Source organism: Microtus oregoni, unplaced genomic scaffold, assembly GCF_018167655.1.
Source record: "Microtus oregoni isolate MIOR12 unplaced genomic scaffold, Mior012 000010F_ref0000083, whole genome shotgun sequence".
In the NCBI taxonomy this organism is placed as follows: Eukaryota; Metazoa; Chordata; class Mammalia; order Rodentia; family Cricetidae; genus Microtus; species Microtus oregoni.
The window spans coordinates 44,936,632-44,953,573 of NW_024543069.1; the positions used below are offsets into that span (position 1 = coordinate 44,936,632).

General features: G+C 43.7%; 2 protein-coding genes across 6 annotated transcripts in view; one reads left to right on the plus strand and one right to left on the minus strand.

Moving 5' to 3' along the window:
* Window positions 1–363: 363 nt before the first annotated feature.
* The window catches only part of Pld1 (phospholipase D1), a 216,052-nt gene continuing 199,473 nt past the window's right edge, over window positions 364–16,942 (minus strand). For all 5 annotated transcript variants that reach the window (XM_041658928.1, XM_041658929.1, XM_041658927.1 and 2 more), the window contains 3 exons: window positions 15,475–15,628; window positions 4,708–4,825; window positions 364–3,205 (listed from right to left, as the gene is read on the minus strand). In XM_041658928.1, the coding sequence (XP_041514862.1) occupies window positions 2,981–3,205; window positions 4,708–4,825; window positions 15,475–15,628 (497 nt within the window). In that variant the 3' untranslated portion in view covers window positions 364–2,980. The remainder of the gene's footprint in view (window positions 3,206–4,707; window positions 4,826–15,474; window positions 15,629–16,942) is intronic.
* On the plus strand, window positions 6,657–7,096 carry LOC121452724 (40S ribosomal protein S27-like). The gene has a single exon (XM_041658933.1). It carries the CDS (start codon window positions 6,680–6,682, stop codon window positions 6,932–6,934), a length of 255 nt encoding a protein of 84 aa, XP_041514867.1. The 5' UTR covers window positions 6,657–6,679; the 3' UTR covers window positions 6,935–7,096.

A 16,942-nucleotide genomic window follows, 5' to 3' on the forward strand; every position in this document is an offset into this window, starting at 1 on the left:
TTTGCTCTCTGCCTTCCATTTTGAAACAGGCTCTCTTACTGAATTCAGAGTTTGTGGAATGAGCTGAGTGGCTGGCCAACAGCCTTGGCACCCACCCACTTGTCTCCTCCGCATGGTGCTAGCTCTGGTTACAGATGAAAGCCATTTCTTGCATAGCTGCCAGAAGCCCATGCTCAGGCCCTCGTGCTCATACAACAGGCACTTTACCAGCTCTACAGGAAAGCGACTCTCAGCACATACTGGCAAATGTCTTCAAGCTCTGTTCATTCGGAGTACAACTATATCATGTTCTTACCCAAGTCCTTACATCACAAATGAACGCTCCACAACGTGATTGCCTACTGACAAAATCCTCTTTGAAAAGCACTTTAAAAACAAATATTTTTATTTCGCCATAAATCCCTTCAGCTGCTCTGTGCTGCGCTGTGGCTCAGGATTAAGACCACCCCATTGATTTGAAGGGAATTGCTGTACCCCACTTGCTACCACAGCACTAAGCTTGGTGCGTGGCCACAGCAGCTCCCACAAGCACCTACTCTTCACTTCTTTTAACAATAGACTTTTTGGCCTCTTGAAAACAAAGGTTATGACAGAGACTGGCAGAACATTAGGTGGGCACTGATGGGCATTTCAAGAGATTGTGGTTAATCTGAAACGCTGAGCAGATCTGAAACAGCTTCTCAAGACACAGACTATTAACATTTTAAAGTTTTTATCAGATATGGCGCTATAGTTCTAGAAGGCAGTAGTGGTGTCCAAGAATGGCAGGCAATGAGCTTGTGGTCGAGCTCATGCCCATGTCCTGTGCATCTTGGTAGATGGTTGGACTCTGTAAACAGTTACCACGGGAAGGTATTCATCACACTTGAATTTCCCACAAGGCCCCTCCATGTAAATCTCTTTGTAGGTAAGCATCTCATCTTTGAGAAGATCCAGTGGGAAAACTTGCCACAGAAGTTTATAAGCAGGAAGATTCAGTGTGGTTTTCATTGGCTCCCTCTTCTATATCATATTCACTCTCCGCAAACATTTGTTGGCAACCTCTTTGCATTGGGCATGATTTCAGGGTCTGAAGACTAAAGAACCCACAAAGTTCCTGCTATGTGTGGCTCCCATTGTAGCAGGCAGAGACAAATAAACCCAGACCACAGGATTCAGAACAGTGGGTTGCATGTCCTCAGTTCGGGGTAGCCGTGAGGCTATGAGAGGCTGGCACTGGCTACAGAAGCCTATTGCACATCAGTTGGGTGGCTTACATCATCCCTTCCTCCAATACAAGTCTCAGTTCCCTCATTTATACAATGGGGAAGGGTCAAAGTAGATGATTTATTTGGGGCCCTTACTGGTTCTTTATGTTCTTATGAGAACATTGTATACAAAACCAAGAGCAGTTGGTTAGCTACTTTAACGTCTTAAAGATTTTTTTTAATTAAAATACAATAAATCTTTAAGTATTCCATGCACATTGAATATTTTAAATGTAATCTTATCTTTATCTGTATAGTCACCATCCTTGGCCATATAAGAATTTATTTATTCATAAAAACATATTCATTTTCAATGTTGATTACGAATCCCACCTCATTTGTGGAATGTTCCCATCCTTCCTTGATGTGAGTGTCACTCCGTTACTAACCCATAGAACTGGCTTTGTGGTCCTGTGTCATCTTTCAAGCCAGCATATTCGTTCATCAAAACATGGGTCAGGAGTTGCTTTGAAGAGGACCGCCAAAGGACCCTAGGCTTCCAGGACTCCATAGATGCTCCTAGAATGTGAAAGGAACTCAAAAATTTGGTCTCTAAAGGACACCATACCCTCTGAAAGGGAAAGTGGATATCCAGATTTCACATGGGGACAATGTGAATCATTACTGCAGCTTCTGTGGAAGTTGTGTTGGAATGTTATTGTATCAGTTCTCAGTGTAAGCAAAGTCACTCATCTTTATAACCTAGCACTTTTCCCCTAAAGAAGTCATGGTGAGAGAACAGAAGAGTAAATAAGGGCAGCCTCCTGCTTCTTAGCTGGAAGGCATTATGACGCCTCTGATTCTTCTGGAAGGCTAATTTCATCCACTGGGTTGGTTATGGAGAAATCCAGCTTTTTGGTCAATCCAGTGGCTAAGTAGAACAGGGATTCTATAAACGGAGAAGCTTGTCCTTTATCTGAACTGGATTCCCACTGATGCCTTGGAGATTCTCTCTGTGTTTATCTGGTTGCTATGTTTTGGCATACCCTGCACGTGTTTACAGGTTTTTATCAGATGGGCTCAACGACAAGGATACAACTTGGCAGTATCTTTGGAAACCAAGGGAAACCTCTTGTTCAGCATTGGAATTTAATGCCTTCCTGTTGTCAAGATGCACCGTTGCTCTCCTCAGAAGTGCCTAAAATGCTGGTACCTAGGCAAAACCTGTTTTGTCTTAACAGTGACTGAAAAGGAACAAAAAGCAACTTCTTGGCTTAGTTAAACCCTCACATCAGAACCAGAAGGATACAGCCTCATCTAGAACCTTGAGGACTCTGAAGTGACTCTCCACACTTTTCCCTGATAAACAATCTCTTAAACAGGGCTGTATGGACAAGCTGGGGGCATGTCTGGTGGGCCCCAGCTACATAGATGAGCATCAGAGGAGAACAAGAGAATCAGGTAACTTTTGGCAACTTGCATCCCAGTTTCAGGCAGGTTCTCATTAGCAAAGGAGATGGATTCTGATATCTGTGTTTGGTATTGTTTGAACAACACTACCAACAAGAACATAACCACTTTCCTCAAGGACAGGCAGGAGGAATAATGAAGGCTTGCTTATGCCGAGTGTCCTTCCATCAACGTGATCCTTGTCCCACTCAGCCTCTCCAGAAAGTCCAGTGGGTTGGTCCCAGGAGTGCATCAGGCCTGACTTTGGCTGTAGGCCCTTGGGAGGACACCATATGCAATGCAGTCTCCACACTGGAAGTCCTTGGGTTGCAAAGAAGTCTGTTTTAAGTCCAAACCTCCATGGGCACAATGGCTTCTTTGGTTCCGACAGAAGGCAGCAGGTTTTCCTCAGATAAGAAATAAAATGGGAACTGCACCAAGAAGCCTCGGATCTTTCTCAGTTCTTCCTCGGCACGAATGGGGTCATCTTTTGCCAATATGGGCTTGCTTATGAAGTCTCTCAGCTGCATTAGGTTGTGCACTTCATCATTTGGGAGGCAACGGAACACCTGTTAAAAGACAAATTGGAAACGGAGTTACTTATTTAAAAGCAAGCACACGGACCTTATGGAAGAGATTCATTCCAACAGGCGGAAGCTTTGCTTTATGAAACAATTTTATGCCAAAGCACAGGCCAAAGGGTTACTGTTTACATCTGGGCATAGTGGCACATGCCTGCCTGTAATCTCCAGCACATGGAAGCTGAGGCAGGAGAATCATAAGTTTAAAACCAGCTGGGCTATGTAGTAAGTCCTGATTTCAAATAACCAACCAAACCAACCAACCATAGTTGCTGCTTTTGTTTCTGCTTTGGTTTCCTTGAGACAGGGTTTTTCTGTGTAACAGCCCTAGATGCCCTGGAACTAGCACTGTAGACCAGGCTGGCCTCAAACTCAAAGAAATCCACCTGCCTCTGCCTCCCAAGTACTGGGATTAAAGGCCTGCACCACCACCACCTGAGTATAGTTGCTGTTTTTTTATGCTACAAAGACACTGTGAGACTTCTTTCCATTTCAAAAGTCCACAGCCACATTCTCATTTTATCGTCTATAGAGCTCATTAGCCACAGAATAAAGACAAGCTGGCAGTGAGGAATGCATGCTGGGAGGAAATGCTAAAATGACCATCCTTGAGTTTCACTGGAGATTCCTGTCTGCCGGGTAAATTGCAAGTTTGATTAGTGTTAACAGTCGTTAGCATCTAACACTTTGCTGACTGAAATACAGTCCAGACACCACAGCAGTTTACCCTGCATATTTCAGAAGGCATTGGGTAAAAATGAGGACAGGAATCCACAGACTCAGCATCATTTGCATAGCCAAGAGACATAATTCCACAGGGTCATGTGCAGGTTTATCCCATTGTGACCAAAATGCCTTTTCTCTCTGTTTCTCCCCAATTTCAGGGGCTGAACAGGCAGTACGATGGGTTTGCAACATTCTGCCCCACTAAGAAGATGTCTGTCCAAAAGGGGCTCTAGGAGACCCGAAGGAGGACATATTCTTACCCAACTTCTAACACAGATGGTCAACAAATCTGAGGTAACCTATCCACCATCAAACAACACTTAACCCCTTAATAACCGCAAGGAAGAATGGAAAGCTTGGGAGAACCAAGCCACCACACAGTTCATATGGGTAACCAACTGAGATGGGTTGAGTACCTGTGTGCTCATCTTTGGATTCTATCAACCTATCTTCTCTCTGTCACTAAACACCTTCAAAGGCTGCTTAGTCATGTACTCATGATGCTGTTGATGAGAGTCCATCCTATGGTGAACAGGATGTCACTAAGGCCTCTTCTAAGTGATAACCCAGGGCCTTGGGCATGCTAGGCAAGGACCCAACCACTAAGTTACAGAAATAAATATTGTTGTATTTCAGTGTCTACAAAGAAATAGCTTTACAACATGGAGGTACACTGATTATTTAATACTAATAATATTCTATCTGTCTCAGTAAAATTGTGATGAGAATGAATAAAAAAAGGCGGAGGGGGGAGTAAACCTCACCTTGTCATAAATGGTAGCATTCCGAGCTGCTGTCGAAACCCAAATCTCCTTGAAGAATTTGTCACTTACAGGATCCTGAAGGTCCTCACTTGGATCAGAAAGATAGCCAAGAACAAGCCTGAAATACAAGAGCCTTCGAATGAGTGATGGAAATAGGAAGTTCCCAGTGACAGCAGCAAGGCAGATCAGCCACAGAGACAGAGATCTTCCCAAAGGAAGAAAAAGAAGCCATGAAACCTATTAAAACCTCCTTTTGTTCTAAAAGAATCTTTGCAATGTAGCCCAACACGGCCAGACCCTTGACCATTAAGGTTAGCACCCAAACACTGGGCAGAAGGCAATGTGAAGAGCCCTCTTCAAAGATTATCTCACTAAAGCCCATCTGTAATCATGCCCACTTTACAGACAAAGGAATTAAAGTAGACCACAGAAGCCTGTTGTAGCTCATAGAGCTGTAAGAAGTAAAGACATACTGCCTCCACGGGATGTGACCTTCCATTTCTCTCCCTGCTTCTCCTACACTCCCCACTCCCTCAGCCCCCCCCCACTTCTCTTACACTCCCCACTCCCTCAGCCACCCCCCCACTTCTTCTACACTCCTCACTCCCTCAGCCCCCCCCCACTTCTCCTACACTCCCCACTCCCTCAGTCCCCCCCACTTCTCCTACACTCCCCACTCCCTCAGCCCCCCCACTTCTCCTACACTCCCCACTCCCTCAGCCCCCCCACTTCTCCTACACTCCCCACTCCCTCAGCCCCCCCCACTTCTTCTACACTCCTCACTCCCTCAGCCCCCCCCCCCACTTCTCCTACACTCCCCACTCCCTCAGCCCCCCCCCCACTTCTCCTACACTCCCCACTCCGTTTTGGTCCTACTCTGCCTTCCCTTTTATCTTCCTTCCCATTCCTTGGGTCAAGCATTATGCTCAACTCTTGAATATAGAAACGAGTAAGAAAAACATGACTTCTCTTTACATAGTTAAATTTGGTGAATGAGCGAATTGTCAGCCCTGGCAAGAAGAGGTCACTGCAGTTGTCACAAATAGGGTGTGTTCTGAAAGGGGGAGATGGATGTGGCTGGGTTACCAGTTCCAGATGCAACCATTTTGCTTTCTGTTGTTCTCATTTTCTTTTTTTATTGACAATAGACTCTTTTCTCTACAATGTATCCTGGTTGTAATTCTCCCTCTTCTACTCCTGCCAGCTCCCCCCACCACTTCTCCTCCCCTCCCTTCTGGATCCATGTCCCTTCTGTCTCTCACTAGAAAAGAACAAGCTTCTAATAGAAAACAACCAAACATGACAAAATAAAATATAGAATAAAACAAAAACCGCCACACTGAGTCCAGACAAAGTAGCAGCGATGTTTACAGACTCAGAATAAGCTCTGTCTGTCAGTCCTTCTGAAGCCCCCACGTATGCCCCTGCAGGTGACACTGGGCGGTCTGGCACTTCCCCACTGTCCTCCTCACCTGCTTTGTTCTTATGTCACTTTTATTCTCAGCAGGTCCACCTGCCACCAATAGAATACAAATTCTTTGAGAGAGCATGGCTTGGCTACTCTCATATCTCTGTGAATGCCTGACATAGGAAGTCATACGTGAAGATATCATCGAAACTGATCACATATAATCAAGAGATCATATGTAATAGCGAGAAAACACCAAGAAGAAAAAAGATAAGATTCAGAAGCCATATTAAGAAAGCATAATAACCATCGTTCTTTAAAGCATCTGTAGATAAGAAAGCATTTCCAGCAGTTGACTACTTCAGGAGACTCTGCTTCTCTGCTTTGGGAGTAAGCACTGGAGCGTCCAGGAAGCTTTTCTCATATGAACTCAGCAAACAGCAGAGGTCTCTGCTAACTACAGAACAATTGGAACACGGGCCGTATAAAGACTTGTGTTGATGTTAAAGAATGAGAGGACAGACCTCGGAGATCTGGAGCGTCGGTGCTGGCCGAGCCGTCACCATGCCTCTGGCTAGAGACCTTTTACACCCTTCCTTGGAAGACGAAAAGAAGAGACATAAGAAGAAACGGCTGGTTCAGAGCCCAAATTCTTCCTTCCTGGATGTGAAATGTCCAGGCTGCTACAAGATTACTACAGCTTTCAGCCATGATCAGACAGTGGTTCTTTGTGTAGGTTGTTCAACAGCGCTGTGCCAGCCCACAGGAGGAAAAGCCAGGCTCACAGAAGGCTGTTCATTTAGAAGAAAGCAACACTAAACATCTATACAAGTTCCTGAGTTTGCGTTTTTCACAGAAAGCCTTATCAAGTTTAGTGACTCTACCAAGACAATGTGACTGTGTTTGATTTTATAAAGTACACAATAGTGATCTCCTATTTTGGTGTCAGTTTTTCAATAAAGTTTTAATTATAGACAAGTTCAAAAAAAAAAAGAATGAGAGGACACCTCACTGATGACATCAGACAGAGGAGTGAGAGGACCTGGCTTATGGACTGGAATACAACATGTAAACAGAGTCAGGAGGATGGCTGCAAGTTCAAGAACAGCCTGGTATACACAGTGAATTTCAGGCCACTAGCCTGGGCTACAGAATGAGACTCTGCATATAAATAAATAAATAAATAAATAAATAAATAAATAAATAACAGCCAGGTGAAGAGATTCATTCTATTCCATATATATCTCTAGATCTGGATAGACAGACAGACAGACACACACACACACACACACACACACACAGAATAGAGTAGTAGTAGTTAGAAAACATGTTGGCCTTGAGGACAGTGGCAGATAAGTGGCATTGTCATTTGCCAGGAGGATTCTGTGTGTAGGTCCAGTTACTATGCACAGACTTGGAATTCAGTGCTGAGCCGGTTGAGCCATCATTTAAACACACGTGGTGATACTGAATCGGTATTTTGCTAAAGGGACCTGGAGTGTGGAAGGGCTTGGCTGGAAATACCAACCGTTGAATTGCCCTCATTTATGTGCCATAAAACCATTTTTGTAAAGAGTTCCTCAGAGGAGTGAGCATAAACGGTGAAGATGGCCCAGTGTAGCTGGAGGGAAGAGGGGCTGGAGAAAAGCCAAGAACACAGAATCCCATAAGCACATGGGAAAATATGGCAAGGAGAATTTTGTCAAATTTAGGCAAAACTGACTTCTGTGATCTAAATATGAAATGTCACCAACAGAGTCATGTGTATGAACACGTGATTGCCAGTGGGGTCATGGTTTTGGATCAGAAGATTGTGGGGTCTTCAAGATGTAAGTCTTTTTTTTTTTCTTGGATTTTCGAGACAGGGTTTTTCTGTAGTTTTTGGTGCCTGTCCTGGAACTAGCTCTTGTAGACCAGGCTGGCCTTGATCTCCCAGAGATCCGCCTGCCTCTGCCTCCCAAGTGCTGAGATTTAAAGCATGCGCCACACCGCCCGCCAAGATGTAAGTCTTTAGGAGAGGAAATGTCACAGAAAATGTGTCCCTGCAGCACGTCTTAATCTCATCTGTCTGTCTGTCATCTGCCATCTATCTATCTATCTATCTATCTATCTATCTATCTATCTCTATCTCTCCCTCCCTCTCCCTCCTCTGTCTCTGCCTTGCCTTTCTCTCTCCCTTTCCCCACAACCTTCCTCCCTCCTTCCCTCCCTCCCTCCTTCCCTCTCTCCCTCTTCCTCACCTTCCTTCCTTTTTGATGGGACTAGACACCACAAGTTCCTGCTGCTTTGCTTTTCCTAGCATAGTGGCCTTGCGTCCCTTGAACTGTGAGCTAAGGTAAACTCTCTTTAGCCTGCTTTTGGTCAGATATTTGGTCACCCTAACAGGAAAGACAACCAGCCTGGTGACTGTGGTTTAGTAATATGCATGCCATTCTGGTGCTTTCCTCTCTGGGTGGGGAGCAAATGCGGACTTATGTCATGGTTAAAGGTTACAGAGTTGCCCAGCACATACAGCTTATGTAACCAATTATTTTATGACAGACGTTTGTGTCATTTCCAATATCTTATTAGTATGAGCATATACTATAATTATATGATACAGTTTAGACACCATATGTAACATTTGGTGATTTCCTGCAATCACGAAGAGTAATTCCAGAATGAAAATTCCTGGGTTAAAGAATATTTTAAAACAGGCAGTGGTGGAGAGAGTTCCAGGACAGCCAGGGCTACAAAGAAACCATGTCTTAAAAAACCAAAATAAGAAAGCAAAAAGAGAAAAAAAAGACTATACGGACTTATTCCAGGACAAGCTGTGCTGCACCAAACACTCTCCATGCATCTCCAACAACAACCTGTAAAAGTTCAGTCTGTTTCACAGGTATTAAAGGCAGCTGACTTCCATCTCATTCTGTGCTTTTCTGCTACATAAACTCTCTCTAAAGCAAATGCCAGGGGTATACTACAATTCTTCAATTTTATAACCTCAAAAATTCTATTTCTACTTTAAATAAAGTTTGCTTTTTATTACATGAGAATGGCTGTAAGGAAAATGACCCCAACAATGTCAGCACACCCCTGGCTAGCTGCTGAGAATTCAAGCAAAACTTTATTGCACAAATCTGAAGAATAGAGAGGCTATGGCAATAAATCAGTTGGGATAGTTCCATAACTCAGGACACATCGAAGAAGCTGAAAACCCAGCACTAGAGGTAAAACTTCCTTGAGTTTATTCCTTAAACAAGAGGTGAGATAATGTATCCACCAACTGAAGAGTTAGGGACTGGTTTGTAGGAAAGCCATTTAAATAAGTCTTTAATAGGCAACACTGAGTTCTAGCGTACTTTTCCTTCTCAGCATTTACCTACATGAAAATGAACAACAAAAATACATGAAAAAGTTTGGATGAGCTTCTGAGAACAAGGTCTGAAAGAAAATGACTTTGACTTTATGCCCATGCATATTTGATATTCGGCCCCAAAATTAGGGAGACAGATACATTACAAAAAACGTTTTCTGTTCTTTCCACTCTCCACATCCATCATCTAAAATGGTTCTGAGCTCACCTGGTGCTGATGGCTTCTGCTGAGTGATGGTTGTATCTGTGACGTTTTGGATACTTTTCTAGGGTTTAATGGGCTGTTTGGCTCATAGTTGTGACAGTCACTACAGAACCCTGGTGGTTGATACTGTATCTGTTTAGAATTGACTTCACATTGAAATGTGTCTCTGAATTTCTATTCAAAAACAGCCCAGATGGAAGATGAATTGAAGCTGCATGTTACAGTGAGTAAATAGCTGTACTCTAGGCTACAATGTTTATCTTCAGGAATACTTCCAATAAAGCAAGGGGAAATTGACGGGTTTTTTTGTGGTGCTTTGTAGCATATTAGCTGTATCTGCCAATGGATAAAGTTAAAACCATTGTTCAAAAACAACTGCCTTTTTAAGACAGTGTGAAAATTTCCAGGAAAAATAACATACCTGGGAATTAACTTCCCACGAAAGGTTGGGGTAAGGATAAAGGGGGAAAACGAAGTTTTACCAAAGATCCATCCTCTGTTATGAAAATCCTAAAACTTCAGTAAAGAACAAAGAACTGGCATGGGAAGATGGCTCAGCTGGTACAGGGCTGCCCTTGCAGGCATGAGGACCTGAATTCAGTTTCCCAAACACAGAGTGGTATGTGCTGGGAACTCCAGTGTTGGAGAGATGAAGATCCCAAGGGCCTGCTGGTCAGCCTGAGAGCCTGGTAAAATTGGTGAGGCTAGTGAGACATGGCTTGCTGGAGCCAGCCTGGCCTAACTGGTGAATTTCTGGCCAGTGAGACCCTGCTTCAAAAAGAAAGATGCACATCCTCGAAGGAAAACTACGAAGTTGTCTTCTGACCTCCACATGCATGTACACTCACAAGCCCTGCACACACACGGGCACCTGCACACACACGGGCACCTGCACACACACGGGCACCTGCACACACATACATGGGCACCTGCACACACACGGGCATCTTCACACACATACATGGGCACCTGCACACACACGGACACATGTACACACATACATTGGCACCTGCACAACATGGGCACATGCACACACACGGGCACATGCACACACATACATGGGCACATGCACACACACGGGCACATGCACACACATACATGGGCACATGCACACACACGGGCACATGCACACACACGGGCACATGCACACACACGGGCACATGCACACACATACATGGGCACATGCACACACACGGACACATGCACACACATACATGGGCACATGCACACACACGGGCACATGCACACACATACACGGCACCTGCACACACACGGGCACATGCACACCCATAAACATGCACACCCATCTGAGAAAGAGAGAGAGGCAGAGAATAAAACACCTTCTAAATTAAGGCCTGTGCCTGCTTCTCCAGTAAGATGGCTCAGTACGACAAAGATGTCATTTGTTAAATGCCATCTGCTACACTGCCAGTTAAAAAGAAAAGTATGGACATGACAGAATTTGAGTAAATAGTTCTAAAGTTCATGTGAAAGAATGAATATTTAGAATGACCGAATGTGTTCCAAAAGCATGCTACATTGAGGAAGTCGTGAGACCATTCTGTAACAGTAAAGCTGAGGCCACAAAAATGAAAATGATGTCACACTGGTGTGTAAGAAAACAGACTCTCAGTGTGATGTAACAGGAATGGGAGGAGAGTCACATGGGCAGCAATAGCAGTGTCATAAAGGAGCGCTTAGCATCAGATAAACTCCTAGATGTGGGGTGCACACCTGTGACACCAGCACTTGGAGGGTGGAGGCAGGGGACCAAAGTCCAAGGTCACCCTAGCTACAAAGTGAGTTCAAGAAAAAAAGAAAGAAAAGAAAAAAACAGAGTTTTGTTTTTGTTTTAGCAAGGTATGGCGGCACAACAGCAAATGTTTAAAAACAAGCAGGTAAAAACTACGACTTCACACACCTTTTGACCTACTGAGGGAAAGAAAATCAAGAGACACTGTCTCATTTCCTACACTAAAACAGGCTACTCTGTTAGGCAGGGCGGTGCACACTTGAAATCCTACAACACAGTGGCTGAGACAAGAAAGCTGTGAGTTCAAGGTAAAAAACAAGTAAATAAATAAAAAGAAGCTACAAATGTTAAATGCAAAATGTAGAATGCAAACATACTAGGAAAACCAAAAACTAAAATCCAAAAGTAACTGTTAATCTTAGACTGTGTGTGTGTGTTCGTGTGTGTGTATATATATATTCAGCAAAAAGGTAAAAGAAAAAATAATAAATTTGGTTAATAATACCTGAATAATTTCACTCTTAATAGAAGTAAGAAAAATTGTTCAATCATATTCAACAAAATAAGCAGTCATTAAAAGAAAGTTAAACATTCCAGAAAAATGGGCAAAGAGCATGAAAAGGCCAGGCAAACTCACAAAAGAGCAAGTATTCTTGACTAATAAACACATTTTTTAAAAAAATCTTAAAAATCACAAAATATTGAAATTAAAAATTGGCAAAGATTAACTACTGTAAGAGACACTGAAAAAATAGAAGGAACGAGCCCGTTAAATTGTTAGCGACCTAAGAAGAAATCTGGGGGCAGATACAGCTTCCTTTGACTGAGAAGAATTAGCACTGTTCTTGCTCACATAAGAAATAAGCAAACAAACAAAAATACCTACCATTTTTACATCAGCAAGAAAGCTGTGTCAAACACAGAAGCATGTTTTTAAGGAACCACGGCAGACATACATGAAGTATGATGCAATCATTAAAACGCTACAGAACAACACTGACCTGGAAAAGCATTGCAGCATTTAAATAAGAAAGACTATTCAGGGGCCAGGCATGAATCCCAGCACTTGGGAGGCAGAGGCAGAGGCAGGTGGATCTCTGTGAGTTCAAGGCCAGCCTGGTCTACAGAGTGAGTTCCAGGACAACCAGGGCTGTTACACAGAGAAACCTTGTCTCAAAAAAAAAAAAAAAATCAAAAAACAAAAAGGAGGAGAAAAAAGACGAAAGAGAAAGGAAAAAAAAGAAAGGAAAAACAAGAAAAGAAAAGAGAATATTCAGGGGCTGGCCTAATGACTCAGCCGGCAAAGTTGACTGCCTCCAAGTCAGAAGACCTGAATTTGATCTCCAGGACCCTCAACGTGAAACTCGTACAAGCTATGCTCTGGCTTTCACATCCATGTGCATGCACGTATGTATGTGCACACAAATCTTTAGAAGTTAAGAATATTCAGGACCTGCAAGATTCAAATTTGGGGGTTCTTTTATTAAAAAAATAGATGCAATATATATTCATACATGTGTGGGGGAAAAGTAAAATGCTAGATGCCACCTTTGAAAATTGTTAGCACACTGTGAACTGTGGAGAGCAAACCCTGACTACATTGCTAGGGATGAGAGCCCATCCTGGAATTCGTCCGATGATTAAATGGAGAGCCCTGTTATCTCCAGAGAGATTATTCCAGTATGTCAGGGACAACTGCACCCCCATGGTGTGATGCAGAAACAAACTCAGCGTCCATCAACTGATGAGGGAATAAAGGAAATGTGGCTCATCCATACGTATTAATGTTATTCAATCACATATAAAAAAATTCTATCATTTATGGCAACAGGGATGGAGCTAGTGATCATCAAGGAATAAGCCAGGATTTGAAAGACAGAGATGGTTTGACCTTGTAGATGGAATGTGGGCAAGACCTCATAGATGTTAGAGAGTAGAATGATGGTTACCAGTGCTGGGGCAACAAGGAAGGGGCCGGAAACCTGGTCAGTCAATGGGAATTAAGTCATTGTAGACTGAGTAACAAGTTCTGGTGTGGTTCATGGGACACTTTGGATGGTGGTAGACTATACAGTTCCCAGAAGCTAGGAGAAATGGTTTTGAATGGTCGCCTCAGAAAGAAAGGTCCAAGGCTTGAGTAGATACATATGTGCAGGCTGGAGAGACGGTTCATGAGAAAAGGACTTGCCATGCAAACCTGTGGACCTGAACTGGATTTCTAAAACCCACGGAGCAAGCCTGAGGCAGTGGTACACGTCTTTAATCCCAGCACTCTGACAGTGACATGGGGAGTCTCCCAGAAGCTCACAGGCCAGCTGGTCTGGAGCATTCACCAAGGCAGAGACAATAGAGACCCCTGCCTCAGCAAGGAGGGTGGAGGGAACTAACTGCCCGAAGCTGTCCTCTGATCTCCACGTGTGCACCAGGGCACCTCCTAAACATGCAGTAAAACATCTAAGTGATCCTCACACTGATCTAGATATTACTCAATGAACACATATACAAACACATCACACAGCACTCCTCAAATCTTTGCAATTTATGCATCAATTTAAAAATAAAGTTTAAAAAAATGTTGGCACTGGATGGTGGAATTACAAATGAATTTACCTTCTTATTGGTTTTTTATATTTGTTAAATTTCTACAAGGGAAAAATGGGTTGTAAAGCAGAATCCTGTCCCTCTATGATTAGTATACGCTTAAAAATATAAAGAAGCCCGTCACTCTAAAGAGAATACTTTGGTTCGCCCACAACAGAAAGGACATGACATACATTTTCAGCTTAAAAAGTGAAATAATTATTTCCCTGTGTATGCTGTAGTAGGAAGTCAGTGGAGGTGATTAGCAGGGCACTAATTTTAAATTCTCCCCTGCTAAACAAAAATAATCAACAACACTTTTCTGTAATGCCAATGGTTTGAAAGAATTCTCACTAGGTCAAACAATTAGTAATAAAGGTGACAAATCCACAGTAAAAGCAGTGAAAAGGTATTGACGTATCTTGAGGCATGCCTCTGCTGAGTTCTTTGAACTGAAAGCAAAGAATGGATTTGTCTGTAATGAGGCTTTTCTGGGGAGCCAAGTCTGCCAGAACTGAAGGAAGAAGGAAGATGGCTGTCAAGATGGCAGTGAACCTGAGCCAGTGCCAACATCAGCACTGACTCCCGTAGGGTCACACAGTCCCTGTGTCATAGCCCTCAGTGGCCTGTCTGTCTTGAGGAAGGGCAGAAATCTCTCCTGTCTGGAATCTCTGTATACTGTGGAAATGTAGTGTTCGCACTTGCATCTGATGCCAGCAACCACTAGGATACTCTTAGCAATGCTTATGCTATCCTTGCAATCCATTTTGTGCGCCTGGAGATGTTGATGTCACAGTGCCTGTGGTGGAGGTCAGCAGACAACTTGTGGGAGCTGGGTCTCTATTTTGCCATGTGGTCCCCACGTGTGAGTGACAAATCAAAGATTCTCTCTTCTCCTTGTGAGCTGAGGGGTTTGAACTCAGGTGTTCAGGCTAGGTGGGGAGTGCCTTTACCTGCAGAAGGACCTGTCTATTTAGGTTTTTAAAAGTGAAGTTCCAGGTGGTGGTAATGCACACACCTTTAATCTCAGCACTTGGGAGGCAGAGGCAGGTGATCTCTGTGAGTTTGAGGCCAGCCTGGTCTACAGAATGAGTTCCAGGACAACCAGAACTGTTTCACAGAGACACCTTGTCTTGAAAAAAACAAAAACAAACAAACAAAAAAAATGTGAAGCTACTTTTAAAAACTTAAACAAATCCTACCTAGATGGTTCGATCTGGCCTGACCTTCAATTGATTACATTTTAAATGGTAGTTTGTGCTATTATGCATAAAGATGACCGGCTATTAAAACATGTGTGTATATTTAGAATCATTTCTATACTACTGCGTATATCCTCCACTCTGAGACACATTGTTCTAGATAAAAAGAATCTGGCATGGCAGAAGTGCCAAGGGAGAGGTCACCCTGAGCCCCACTGTGGCTGTGGGACTAATAGCAGAAGCGTGGCTCTATGGGGTCACCTGAAGCACTGCAGCCGAAGTCCCCGGGCGAAGCAGCCAGCTTGGTATTCTTTCCCATCCATGACTGAGGGGACTGTCTCTGTGTCCTCCACTATGACAGCCATCTCACTGTCTCGCTTCCCCAGCATGCTCCGGTCGTTGATGTTGGCAGAACCTAAACGGAGAAACAACAGAAGAGGACAACTTTTTTTTTTTTTTTTTTGGTTTTTCGAGACAGGGTTTCTCTGTGGTTTTGGAGCCTGTCCTCTGTCCTGGAACTAGCTCTTGTAGACCAGGCTGGTCTCGAACTCACAGAGATCCGCCTGCCTCTGCCTCCCAAGTGCTGGGATTAAAGGCGTGCGCCACCACCGCCCGGCTAAGAGGACAACTTCTAACAGCCACTGCCAATGGCCAACCCTTCCCCATGCTTCCTGATTCTCAACACCCCAATTTTGTCAAAGATGTCGATTAGGGAGGTAGGGGCCTCCTCAGGATTAGCCCAAGCAAGACCTTTGGTCATTCTAAAGCAGCCTAGAATCATCATGTCACCGTCTTTATCAGTGAGTAGATTAGGAGACAGCCTGGGCATGGTTCCAGACAAGGTGAAGCTTCCAAAGGGCTTCTGAGAAAGTAGAACTTTATACCATCTCTTCCATCCATTGGATGTTGATGTTAGAAGATTCATCCACAGCCATCTTTCTAACATGAGGGCTGAGCCAACAAGAATGCTCACAGGTTTGAGAGATGGCTCAGCAGATACTGATGTTTCCTGCTCTTGCTGGGGACCAAGTTCATTCCCAGCACCCATGTCAAGTGGCTCAGAACATTCTGTAACTCTAGATTCAGAGGACCTGATGTCTTCTTCCGGCTCCAGGGACACATAAATGAAAATAATTATTTAAAAATACCTACAAAATATTGTGGAATAAAACTTTAACAAGGAGCTGGGTGGTGGTGGCGCACGCCTTTAATCTCGGCGCTTGGGAGACAGAGGCTGGCAGATCTCTGTGAGTTTAAGGCCAACCTGGTCTATAAGAGCTAGTTCCCAGAGAGGCTCCAAAGCTACCGAGAAACCCTGTCTCAAGAAAAAACAAAAACAAAAAACAAAAACCTTTAACTAGGAAAAGATGCGTTACATTTATTTAACTATGTAAGGATGTGTTGTTGTTTCACCTTGCCTGACTAAGCAGCACCTGATTGGCCAAAAAAAAAAAGGCTGAATGGCCAATAGCTAGGGCTGGGTGGTGGTGGTAGACAGAGAGAAAAGAGAGGAGAGACAAGAGAAGAAAGGAAAGAATGAGGGAGAAAGCGAGGGAGATGAGTAGGGTTAGCCAGGCAGTCGCCAGGCGGCCAGACACAGAGTAGGACACACAGAAGGAAAGAAAGGTAAAAGGCCCAGAGACAAAAACAAAGATGAAGAGAAACAGGTTAAATTAAGATATAAGAACTAGTGGGACAAGCATAAGGCTGAACATTCATAACTAATATT

Bases quoted from the DNA above. Each gene is read 5' to 3' on its own strand.
- LOC121452724 (XM_041658933.1), top strand. From the start codon at position 6,680: ATGCCTCTGGCTAGAGACCTTTTACACCCTTCCTTGGAAGACGAAAAG.